At 35.7% G+C, this 13,289-nt stretch overlaps 1 protein-coding gene across 2 annotated transcripts in view; it reads right to left on the bottom strand.

The window, feature by feature from the left end:
• The window catches only part of Hen1 (Hen1 methyltransferase), a 22,842-nt gene extending 9,553 nt beyond the window's left edge, over positions 1–13,289 (bottom strand). The window contains exons 1-4 of one of the 2 annotated variants that reach the window (XM_067271182.1): positions 13,166–13,289; positions 8,911–8,972; positions 8,173–8,212; positions 7,957–8,097 (exon numbers count right to left, since the gene is read on the bottom strand). In XM_067271182.1, the coding sequence (XP_067127283.1) occupies positions 7,957–8,097; positions 8,173–8,193 (162 nt within the window). In that variant the 5' untranslated portion in view covers positions 8,194–8,212; positions 8,911–8,972; positions 13,166–13,289. Of the gene's footprint in view, positions 1–7,956; positions 8,098–8,172; positions 8,213–8,910; positions 8,973–13,165 lie in introns of those variants that run through there. The other variant, XM_067271183.1, reaches the window with a different exon arrangement.

The raw sequence follows: 13,289 nt of genomic DNA, 5'->3' as shown, positions 1-13,289 counted from the left end.
TGCCCCGAGAGGTTTCGAATTGTCGCCGGGAGAGAAAGGAAGACTGATCGGAATGTGGAGTAGAGGAGAAAAACCTATAAAAATGCGTGTTTCGAGGACACGACGTTCTTTTCTCCAAAAATTTGTTCGTCCTTGCAAATTCACTGTTTGTTCTCTCGCTGCTATTCTATCTCCCAGCTATGTTCGTTGTCCCAGAGTTAATCTCTCGTCCAAGGTATCCTTACTCCAAAAACTATTATTTCCAAAGCTTAAGTGCGAGCCCGGGGACTGTCGACGAGGGACCGAGTGAAGACATCCAATGGGACATTTGGACTTTATTTGACTCTCTTCTCACAAATTGTGATACAAGGAATTTGAAAGTTGTGTAAGAGAGCATTTAATATTTAATTAAATAGTAAAAAGTACATAGTTAGCCTGTCTCAATGAGTATTTCGTACCCCCTGCAATTGTCACGACCTCTCGACCGTCTCGATAATTGCACACGGTCGGCAGAGCCTTACACTTTTATAGACGAGACATCATAAAATAATGACAGAATTGTAAAAGTTAAAAGTTTCTGTGCAATTTTCATTTATTTTTCATCAATAAATATTTATTCCTTCTATTATGTTAATGTTTGTTTATTTAAAATTCATTCATATATTTCAATAGTAAGTAAACTATTATACAGTTTTTGATTAACTCGAATCTTCCTCCTCCTTTTTCTGTTTTTTGTCTCCATCATGAAGGTACCAAGAGGGTTTATTTAGATGTCCATGAAGAGCTTGACAAAACTAAAATAGAACAGCCATTTGGTGAAGAATGGGCCCAACATGAGTCAAATCATGCATGAAAAATTTCTGAAAATCCAACTATGACATCAGCCTGGTTTCCTTAGCGCAGCAGATTGATGTCTTTCCCACTTTGGCCATTCAGTCATCAAATACATGGAGCATTCAAAAAGTTCCCATAAAGTAGTTATTATTCATAAACAGAATGCTATATTTATAATTAATTGATGTGAGAATAAACTTGTTGAGACTTTTATCAGGTATTTGTGTCTAGCCCAATCAAATATTTTTTATTCCCAAATTTAAAAAAGATATGCAACTTCACTGACCCGGTGGATATTGGGGACTTAAAATCCCAGTTCTCGGACACCAGTGTACGTTCTCCGACTTCTAGGGGAAATCGTTAATTCCATGACAGGATGGTCTAGAGTCGTTCGCGTGTGGGTGTGGCAGAGGAGACACGGATGATAAGTATCTCACAAAAAACCCATTTATTTAAACATAAAACATCTTACACTATGCACAAAGTTCTTTACACAATTGAATGTTTAAACGTTTTAAGTGTCGAGGATGTTTTTCTAACGTCACTCAAAGGTAGGCCCCGGGGCAGCAGCATGCGAGGAGATTCGTCGACGCTCTCGACGGACACAAGTACGGAAACTTCCGGGCATTGGCACACACGTCTCGAGGCTTCCGAAACCTCTCGGAGAGTCCCCCGCCGCGTCCTTCAAAATCGACCTTCTCGATCTCCGTTTTCTCCCCTTTTTCTACCCGATTGGTTCTACTAACCTCTTTCCCGCTCCCAGATTGGTCCCACGTCTGTTCCTAAGCGAAAAACGACCTCCGTTCGAGTCACGAGGAAGATCCGCTTCGAAGAATCTACTCGACACCATCCGTCAACTCTGGACGGAAGGTGTTGATGGAACTTTGTGCTCATATTTTTCCCACTGTTGTCTAGTCTGCAACGTTTTATAAATTTAACGACCCAATGCGATGTTCCTTTTTGTCATTAACCTTTCCCCTTTTCAAAATTTTTATGTTCTAATTATTTGTATACGAGTGCCTTGTCAAAGGTCCATCTCTACCGGAGGACGCTCGTTTACAATTATTAATCATTTACAATTATTGCATTCTGTTTTACATCAATAGCATTTTTTTCTCGTTGCGGTTTCATACGACCAGCACAACTAATCCGATCTTAGATCGGTTTTTAACAACGGAGGATTTTTTCTAGTTTCGTTTTAACAATTTTCTAATATAAATGTTTAATGTCAACCCGTTTTTGGGATCTCACAGATATTAAAGGCATTCACTGGCAATTGATAGATCAAGTGAAACAGTAGTGGCTAGAATGAAATAGCACTGATTTCTACAGAAAAAGGCTTAGAAGGGTGGTGACACCAGTGGTGTGTTATCCTACAGGCAAAAAGTGCAATTGCCTAGAGCTTCCACAACAGGGGCCCAAAACAATCTTTTATAAGAAAATATTTCCACAAAAAATGTCCGGAATCAACACCGCACAGGGCCGAGTCCTATAAAGTTATAACTTGCTACCGGGTGACAATATTTGTCGACCAACATCAAAATAACAGACGAGGCGACGCATTCATCTGGTTGAAGTGTTCCCGTGAATGTCTGATTTTTGTACAGAATAATAGGTCAATGAAAGATCAATGTAATGATATAAAACCAAAAGTAGTGAAATGACTGGCAAAATTTTTTGAATTTCTAGAAGAATCGCTGTAAAACTCTAAGAATATAAATCAATGTTGATATTTTGTGTTGGCGCACAAGAATAAAACTAAAAATTGAACAAAGGATACGATTAAAATTACTAAAGGTTTTAAATACACAAAGAGATAATTGAAGATAAAAATATATTATGAATGAATAAAAATGCTAATTAAAAAGTTTGATTTCAATTAGAAATTAAAAGTTAAGATACTATTTTATATTTACTTTTACCGATTATAAATTTAATTTAATTGAATTAATTTAACTATGACACGAGCGATTGATTATGCAGAATTCCAAATTGATAAAAATAAACAGTTATCATCAAACCGTTAGCATTTTTTAGATATTGAAGTTTGATACAGATTTTTAATTAGATATTTTTTATATCATTGAGTTTTTTTTGTACATGGTATAATTATTCATCTACCTTAAATTTCTGTTCAACTAAATTGATCCAAATTATACATTTATTTGTCATATATTGATAGAAATTGATATTATATCCCAAGCTCTAGTTTGATGATAATAAATGTATTGGTTCTGATTTCAATTTCAAAAGATAAGAATTGAAATTTTCAATAATTTCTGAAAAACAAATCAAATTTTATCTAAATCACACCGATAATCCAATTTTGATAAAGATTAAATTAATGATATAGTGTAGAAAACAATTATATTTCTCATGGGTTTTTAAATTTTTTACATTATAGTTTTGTTAATTATAACAATTAAAAAGAACAAAAAAAACTGTTGGTAAAATTAGAATGTAATACATTTTCCTCAAAAAGTGTATGTAAAAGTTAAATTTTAAAAACATACTTTTATGAGACAATTGTTAAGGAGGTTACAAATCCAGACGGCAGACGGCCGAGATGATTAACGTGTTGACTTGCCACTCTGAATGACCTGGGATCAAATCCGTGCAGTTGAAAAACCTCAGAAATCTGTCCCGGCTATGTCGGGCTCCTCTCTCGCCACTGTGGACGTAGCAGATTCCACGATCCGCTTGGGAAAAAAAATACGGTAGAGCATCGATTATCCGACTTAATTGGGGACTGGGGTCGGTCGGATAACCAAAAAGTATGAAAAAATACATTATTAGAATAGTGTATTAGGCCTGGTTTAAATACTAGCCTCCCTTTCGTGGTCGAGCCAGTGCTGCCAACTAAAACATGCAAAAATTTAACAAATAATATTAAAGTAGCCAAGACATAATCAAATACTGTAGCGCCACGTCGCTAGCGGACATTTGAATTTGCCGACTAGAACGCAGTCGGTTAACCGATAAGTCGGTTAATCGGGGATCGGATAATCGATGCTCTACTGTACCTTAATACCCACGTGGCAGAAAGAATAAAAACAAAAATGTGAATCTAACTCAAATGGCTTTTATAAGCGTAAAGGTCCGCTTTTAGCAGAGCAGGTCTAAAAGCAACACGACCTTGGTAATTGGTCCCACCTGGCGTTGTGTCTATAAACGGTCAGGAAGACAAAGGGTGTAGCGTCTCCATTTATGGGTTGTTGGGGTTGGTTGGAGTTTTTTGGCACAAAAGCCATATAGGCTATGCTGCGCCATGACAAATGATAAAATTAAACAAAGCCACATATATATAATATAATATATATACACAAAATATCAATATAACACAAAAACATAAACAAGTGCAAATAAACAAAACAAAACAAATATAAGTATATAATAAATAAATAAATAAATAAATTAATTAATTAACTCAAATCTCTTTATTAATATTTATAACTTTCAAAAAGTTCAGTATCTTATCAAGATTTGGCCTCTGGCCCAAAATCTCTCTCAAATTTGCATTTCCGAAATGCTGTCTGCGACTCTGGTCAAAAGCAACACAGTTGCAAAGTATGTGTTTAACACTTAAAGTACAAATGCAATACTGGCATACTGGCTGGTCATCACCCTTCAAAAGGTATTGATGAGTAAGCCGAGTATGTCCAATCCTCAGACGAGTAAGAATGACTTCAGATCTCCTATCATACTGTTTGTTGTGTGTCCAATTTTCTATTATAGGTTTGATCTCGTAAAGTTTATTGTGGATTCGTTCCACACATTTTGCCATCTCTCTGCTAGTCGTTTTTTAACGACCAGCTTCAAATCACCTCCTTCAATAAACATTGTATGCTGAGAAGGACTTGCTGACTTTGCAGCTGCGTCAGCTTCTTCATTCCCTCTTATACCTACATGGCCTGGGACCCAACAAAATTTTACAAGAATATTACTTGCAATAAGATGGCAAAACAGTTTGCGAATTTTAATCACTATAGAGTGAGAACTAGGTTCATGTGAGATCAAAGCCTGAAGTGCACTAACTGAGTCAGTGTAAATAACACAGCGACAATGACCTTTACTAATTATATATTTTAAGGCTAGGTAAATAGCCTGCAACTCTGCAGTAAAGATGGAAGAATTCGATGCAATTTGTTTTGCCACGATCTCATCCTGGCAGACAAAGGCTGAGCCGACGTAATCAACCGATTTCGATCCATCTGTATAAATAGAAATTAAATTCCTGTCATGGTGTTGAATTTCTGCAAAGTGCTGCCTATAGATGTAGTCCGGGGTGGATTCCTTAGGAAACTGCTTTAAGCTAATGTCAACATTTATCACAGGAGTTGACCAAGGTGATATATTATCGACCTTGGCCTGTGAAATGTTGCTTGTGTCCAGGTCAATTGTGCTGCTTACATTCTCCATTCTAATGTCAAATGTAGGGACACAACTTGGGCGAGCTGTAAATAATCTTTTCAGCTGAGTATCTGATATTCTACAATAAACTGAAAGTTTAGCCAGAGATTTCTGTTTAATGTAATAGAACAAAGACAACTGCTCTCTCCTGAGAGATAGTGGAGGCTCATAAGCATCTACGTACAAACTTTGGACAGGAGAAGTTTGAAACGCACCAGTGCACAAACGCAATGCTTGATGGTGGATTGGATCCAGCATCCGAAGAGTAGATTCTCGCGCAGAGCCATACACAATACATCCATAATCGAGCTTAGAGCAAACAAGGGCTCTATATATTCTGAGCATTGAACATTTGTCTGCTCCCCAGAATGAGCAGCATAATACCTTTAAAAGGTTCAGAGATTCCATTTATGGGACTCGTCTGTATACGTCAATGTGTTCGCCACATGTTTGTCGGCTAGAAAAATGTAATCAAGGAACGGACGTGGTGGTAAGCTGTTTCGTTGGGAGGAGAGCGGACGTTTTTGAAGGCTCCCGGGGAAAGGAAGGACCCTGATTGGTCGTAAGTTGTCGTCGAGGAACTCTTTAAATAGTAAGAGTGGCGAGAGGAACGGGGAGAAGGCGAGAGACGGATAGTACTAGAGTCTCAGGCACTCGGGCAGCCCGCTGAGCGCAGAGCGAGTATACTCCTCAGGATTGATCTCAGGGACGGGTGAGTGCCGAGACGGGACGGACGGTACTTGTTGAGCCAACTCCACCAACCGACCAAAGTTTCCCCAGAGTCCAATTGGCCCGATAGGACCAGCGTTGCGTGAGACACCCTACCTTTGTTGTACCGTGTGTGTAATGTTGTCAAACTTGTATATTCTGAAATATTTTGTTTTGTAAATAAACTGTAAATATTCACCGGATTTGAGTGTGGAGGTGTACCTTTCTACAAACCAACGTAAGAACATTCTCGGGTCGTAAGAACTAACTCGAGACGGATTATCGTAAAGATCTTCACAAGATTACAATAAAGATCTTCACTATAAGAGTAACAAATTCTTAAAACTTCTAATATTTTTGGGTTACTTGTCAATTCTTGACAATGAGCATATATCAAAACTCTATTACTTTTAAGTAAATGATGTATAAATTGACTGCAATTTTTCATTAATAAAAGTGGAAAATTTTTTACCAAACCTCAGAACTAGTGTTTTAAATAGAAATTATCAGTATATGAATATTGATTGAAACTAACAAGAAAATCATATTTAAAATAAATCCCACAGTATATGGGGTGCTAAGGAATGACAAGAAGGCATTGACCCGACACTCATCCTTGGCATGTATAGGATACCAATAAAAGACAGTAGAAAGCATAATGACTTATGCTACATATACAAATATTGTCTGGCTATAGAACAGTGTTTCCCAACCTTTTTTGTGCTATGCCCCACCTAAGCCTTTCTAAAATTCTTATGCCCCCCAACATATATGTTGAACTCTTTTGGAAAGTCTCTTGTTGTCGTGTTCATCGAAGTTTTTTCTTGCACTTAATTGCCACAATGTTTTATCGTAACCACAATAAAACCCAATCCTTTCATCGGTCTCTTGCACTTTCAAGTCATTGCCAGACGCAAATTGGAACACCACAACTCACGTCTGCCCACCTCGAGGTCTGGGCAAAGAATGTTCTTTCTCCTCTTTCACCGGCCTCGGGGCCTCGTTCATCTCTTTGTTCTCGGTGGTTCCCAGAATTGTTAATCCCACCTCAAGGGAAAAGGGTTATAAAGGAAAGTTTTAGAAGGAAAGGGAAACAAAGAAAATTAAAACTAACTTAAATCAATATTTACAATAAATATGGCGTACGGCGGCTATACGGTTAACTTAAACTCTAGACGAGTTTCGAATTGCCCCCCTTAAGAATCAAATTGCCCCTTGTGGGGCGTGGGCCCCACGTCGGGAAACACTGCTATAGAATATTTCTTTGTAAAACATTTGAAGAGGATAAAATTATGTGAAATGCATACTAATATGTGAAGAAATTATGAGAATATTTTAACAAAAATAATTGTCTTTTCTTGCAAGATAGCTTGAACTATTCAAGCTATCCATTAATATGTTGAAGCATTATCTACATAGACTATTTTAGTGGTATTAGCGAGATACAAATTTGGTCTTAGTCGTCTCGCCAGACGACCGAGAGGTTAAGGCAACGGCTTATTGCTCCGAGCACCCGGAAATAAATCCGGTCAAGTCAAAAAAACCCAGAATTTTTTGAGGGTAATCCGTCCCAGATATGTTAGGCAGGGAGGGACATCCCTCAACAGCTGGTTGCCCTGTTGTGAGTTTGGTCAAACCCATGACAGGCTTGATAAAAAAGGCCACCTTATGAGAGTTAAAAAAAAAAGCTTACTTATTAGTCATATAAATAAACTATCAATTAGAAAATATTAGTAGAACTTTTTAAAGCCATTGTACATGTATCATTGTGTAGATCATTTCACATATCTTGGCTGGGGAATGTGTAATACTCAGTTGGGGGTCTGAAAGTTTCAAAAGTTCAAGAGCCCCTTTTTTCAAAGAGTGGTCACAATTTCTTCCTTTCAAGAATAGGACTGCACAAAATGTACACAACAAAGAGGAAGAGATCAAAAGTGGCTTGAAAGTTGTACACATAATTTAATGGATAATCTTTTATTGCAGCAACGAGAAAAATTAACTTGCTCGTAAACGAAAGCACTTTACCTTTTTAATTCCGGGTTCGTCGGATAAAATTTCTTTAGCCATTGCATATCTTTGGATGTACAAAGGAGTAGAAAATAGTGACGATTTATTTTCAACATCGTGTTCATTATTACAATTAGAAACCTTATTTTCTTCATCTACCTAATTAATAAATGTAATAATAAATATAGTTTTATATCAAACTATAACACACAAAAAAAATATTTTGTGACTTACTGCATCATTAGATTCATTCATTTTTTATTCTTCTGAAATTCTGCAAATTAATTTTAAAACATGTTTATGTTTCAATTTTATTATATTATTTTACATGAGCTGATTAGTAAATAAAGACTCCATTTTCTATAAATTTGTTTAGGAAGCATTGGTAAAGGAAATCAATTTTAAATAATAGTAAAAAGTGATCTATTTTCATCATTTATAGTGACACATTTTTCAAACATTCAATCCATTTTAGCATTCCACATACAAAAAATTTGTCTCCTCAATTCATACACAGCTTGAACTTTAGCATCCAATGGAAAGATTTGACCATTTCAACAATTCCTTTAATTTTGTAAACAATCAGAGGTCTCGATGGCACACCCAGAGGGGTCAAGAGACCCTGGCCCCAAAGCAAAAAAGAAAACAACCCTTGCAAATTTTTAAAAACTTTTTCTTAATTAGAATTTACTTTTTATTTATATTCTGTTGTGTCTTCTATTGCTTACGAATTAACGATCACGTAAAGCGGGAAATTTTATCGAATTTTCACGAAAAGTGTTTTTATCCGTTCGACTTGGCTCCCCGAAATTAAATTTCGAGCGTGGCGGCGCCGGACGGTGCCGGATCCGAAACGTAAGGAGGATGCAGAACAATAGCGAAAAAGCAAAAGACATTTAAGAACCAGAAGTTACAGGTTAAATCAGATTTTAGATTTGGCAAGACATTTAAAACATTATTTATAAAAATTACCTTTGTCCATTTATCTCAGTACTTGTTTGTGACTGATTAGAAACGTCCAGTAATCATTCAAGCTGGATTAAGATGAATGAAAGTATAAAGCTGTTATTTGAATTGACAATAATACAAAAACAAAATCTAAATTGTTTAAAATATTGTTTTATTGGAGCCAAAATGGTTAAATCGTAAAATAAAACAACTTCTCGTAGTACGTTTGGACTTGCGTCCACTTTCGGGCAAGATCCAAACACGGCGTGCAGAAAATTCAAATTCGTATTCAAACACGAGCGAGTCTGATTATTATTTGTAAATTTTAAATTTAGATTTTATTTCTGTCAACAGAAAACAGACCCGAGAAGTCAAAATATACAAAAGTTATTTTGTTTTAACCGTTTTGACTCCAATAAACAGTGTTTTTATATCTTGAAACTTTGAAGTGTAGACAAGTTTCTAAATTAACTCTGGACCCACTGCCAATGTTAAATTTGATTATTAATTATTGGACAGTTTTCACAATTCTTAAAATTTAAACAAATTTATGAACTAACAACATAAATACACATTTACAAAAATTACAATTTAAGATAAGACACATTTAATTTAATTCAATATTTATTATTATTTTCTAAATATGGAATGCTGCAAATAAAAGAGAATCACACTACATAACTGAATTATTATATTATTTTAATAAAAAAAGTTATTTATTTATTTAAAAGATAAGAATGAAACATATTTATAGATTCCAACTATACCGAAGCAAGAGTCAAAGCAATATCTGCTGGATTATTTTTTGATCTTTTCAGAAATTTCTAAGACAAAATATAAATTTATTTTTACAATGATACTTTTATCTGTAATTCAACAAACAGTATTCTAATATCATTTAATACCATATGACAATCAGTCATTTGGTAAGATTCTAGCTTTGAAACATCGTCACAATGCAGGGCTCCAATCTCCAATTGTATTTTTAATTTATTTAATTTAAAATATACGCTCTTCACCTCAAATTAGTTCCGTAGCGTCTCGTTCCCACGCGTCGCACTTTACTTTTCCGTTAGTGACGGAGTTGTGCCAGTCTTCTATCTAGCTCCTTTCGGGGGAAATTTTTGAATCGAAGTAACACGACTTCCAGTTTGCACGAGAGGTTCGCATATAGTTAATCGGGGCCTCGGCTCCTAAGCTTTTTGTATCCGCTCTCGAATTATCTAACGCCGTTCTCGAGATTACGGAAAGACTGCTGGACGACGGCGGAAATTTATAGGTCTACAATTTTTTCAAATTGTAGTCCGACGAGGAGGTCGGGACCTCGTCGAAGCGGTCGGCCACGCCCGTAGGAGTAAAAAAAGCCAAAGGTACCGACGGTCTACACACGATCCTTCATTCACGGGATAGAATCTGCCAAAATTGGCTCGTTACGCACGTAATGGGCTTAATGGCGTGCGCAACGCAACTGATTGCATCCGAACGATAGTCGACGCGACGGAATTTTTGCGATTTACATGCTCTTAGTCATTTCTAGTAAGTGGAAAACGGTCGATTTTTAACATTGTTTTGAGAAATATTGCAAATTTTTTCATTTTAAAATTTTATTCAATTTTCGAGAGTCTTCAAAATTCACAATAGGCCGATTTTGGGAAGACTACATCTCACGAAGGGACATAGGTAGATCATTGATTCCTTTGACTTTTCCTTTTTTTTTACTGCTACAGTCTACAGCTTTGTTTGGTCCCAACCACCCCATTCGGAGACGGAATCTTACCAGTCATACCATTTTATCCACATTTGCGAGGCATGTCCTGAAAGTAAGTACCATTTTGGAAAAACTCGCATAAAAAATCTTTTTTCAAAACAAAATTTATTTTTACATTAAAGAGCATGTCGGAAACTATTTTTCTACATAGTTACCATCATTGTTCAGACATTTGTCATATTGGGAAACCAACTTGTCTATACCCTCTTCAAAGAAAGATGCCGCCAGTGAAGACAGCCACTGCCGAACATCGGTTGTTGCATCGTCATCACTGGCAAAGCGCCTCCCTTCGAAATCACGCTTCAAGTTCAAGAACAAACGATAGTCTGCAGGTGCGAGGTCGGGACTGTACGGCAGGCGATCGAACTGCTCCCAACCGAATTGTTGAATAAGGTTTTGAGTGACACCAGCAGTATGGGGACGTGCGTTGTCACAAAGCAACACAATGCCTTTACCGAGACTTCCACACCTTTTGTTTTGAATTGCACGGCAAAGTTTCATCACCAGTAACAACTTTGTTTAGGAATCATTACCCTCTTCACTGTGTCGAGTAAGAAATGTCAAAGCACTTTCAAGTCGCTTCGTTTTGTGGACATCCATAAGCATTTTGGGGACCTAACGGGAATACAATTTGCGATAATTTAAGCGATTTGTGATAATCTCACGCAAAACAGTTTTTGAAATTTGTGGAAACTCATCACAAAGCAATCTTATTGTAAACCATCTGTTTTCACGAATTTTCTCATTCACTTTTGCAACCAAACCATCATTGACAACAGAAGGCCAGCCACTCCGTGCTTCGTCATAAATATTGGTGCGTCCATCATTGAATTGTCGAACCCACTTTCTCACCATTCCATCACTCATTAAATTTTCACCATAAATCTCTACAAGTTGACGACGAATTTCAACTGGCTTAACATTCCTTGCGTTCAAAAACCGTATTACAGAACGCACATCACAGTCGGCGGGATAGGCAATCGTCTTAAACATTTTGAACGCTCACTAACACGTGGAAAAACAACACAATCCGGCCGTAATGGTGTCACTAGACCGACAATCAACCAGAAACACGTACGTGCAGGCGCCGAACTGCGATACTACCGCTGCAATGGCAGTAGAACAAAACGGTACTTACTTTCCGGACACGCCTTGTAGTAATTAACAAAAGATTACTCTATAAAAATATTTTCTTGTCAAAAATTAATATTTATTGATTTCTAGGTAATCACCAATTTTTGTATACCATAATAATTTTTATAGAGAAGGCTAAAAACTGTAGATTTATAATATACAAAACTGATAATGTTAGCAGTTAAAATAAGATTAAAGATTTAGCTTCAAAAATATACTATTTTAAAATCTAAGCACTTTATACATCAAAAATCCTCACATTAAAATAAAATTCTAAAGTAGCACGGAAAAGTCGTCAACAGATTCGGAGCAACGGCCACCGAATACAACGAACGAAAGATTAGTACGAAAAATTATAAATGCTATTTCATTAATTGGATGTAGAATGTTCAGATTTATATAAAAATCTACAGGCTTCTTTATAAAATTTATTATTATATAAAATTAACATTTTACGATAACATATTCGACTTCAATTTGTTTTAATTCTTTCTTTTAATGCCGATCTGATGATAGAATTGAAACACAAATCAGATATATTATAAATAGGGTTACCAACCGTGTCATTTTCGCCTGGAGAGTCCAGTTTTAGTGACATTTATCCAGTCTCCAGTTTTACTAGTAATTTCACCAGGAATATCAATGTTTTACTTATTATTCTTTAATATTAAAATTTAAAATTGGTTTGTTAATTATTCTGTAACATTCACATTATTCCTCATATTTCCAGATCGAAAACTTTTGTTGAAAATTTGCATACAAAATCATCATTACGATAAGCGCTGAATTATTAAAATTAAAAACTATTACATAATAGTAGTTTATCCTGTTATTAATCCACAACTGTAAAATTATATGGCTTCAGAACGGTGAAAAAGCCATTTCGGATTCTGGTATATTTTCTTATTAAAGATTGCATGTGAAAAACAATTAAATTACCGATTTTTACTGGTCTATTTAGCTATTTTGAAGTGAATATTGTAATAAATTACAATTTCAAGTTTTGGCAGACTAGAAATGGCAACAGTCTTCTAGTGTCTTGCAACCGTCTTGATAGAACGATAATGTTCTTCGTAATGTCTTTTGTCCTTTCTTCCTTTCGCGCCGTCACCAACAGTTATAATTGTAATGCTTCTTTATTTCTTATTTTAAGAAATAAAAAGCATAACAATTCAACATTATTTTATATAGTAAGTACAATTGTAAACTGTGTAATACTATATATAAATATATATACTGTACTCGTATATGATAATATAATTGTTGAATAAATAAAATATTGTAACTGTTTATTTTGGGGGGCAATTCTCCAGGCCAGTAGTTGACAAATGTTGGCAACCCTATATATAAATAGTTTTTATACACGTAATAAATTACTTGGAAATTTTTTCTCGAAACGCACAGTATACACACATCCGTCATCGTCCAAACAACATACTTTCGGTCCCTCTTTGGGAAATATAACCGTAAGTTAAGAATAAATGATAATAAGCAGCGTAAA

This window comes from Centruroides vittatus, unplaced genomic scaffold (genome assembly GCF_030686945.1).
Source record: "Centruroides vittatus isolate TY-2023 unplaced genomic scaffold, ASM3068694v2 contig_392, whole genome shotgun sequence".
NCBI classification, from domain to species: domain Eukaryota; kingdom Metazoa; phylum Arthropoda; class Arachnida; order Scorpiones; family Buthidae; genus Centruroides; species Centruroides vittatus.
Note: the sequence above shows the minus strand (reverse complement) of the source record. Positions and strands in the feature narration are given on the sequence as shown.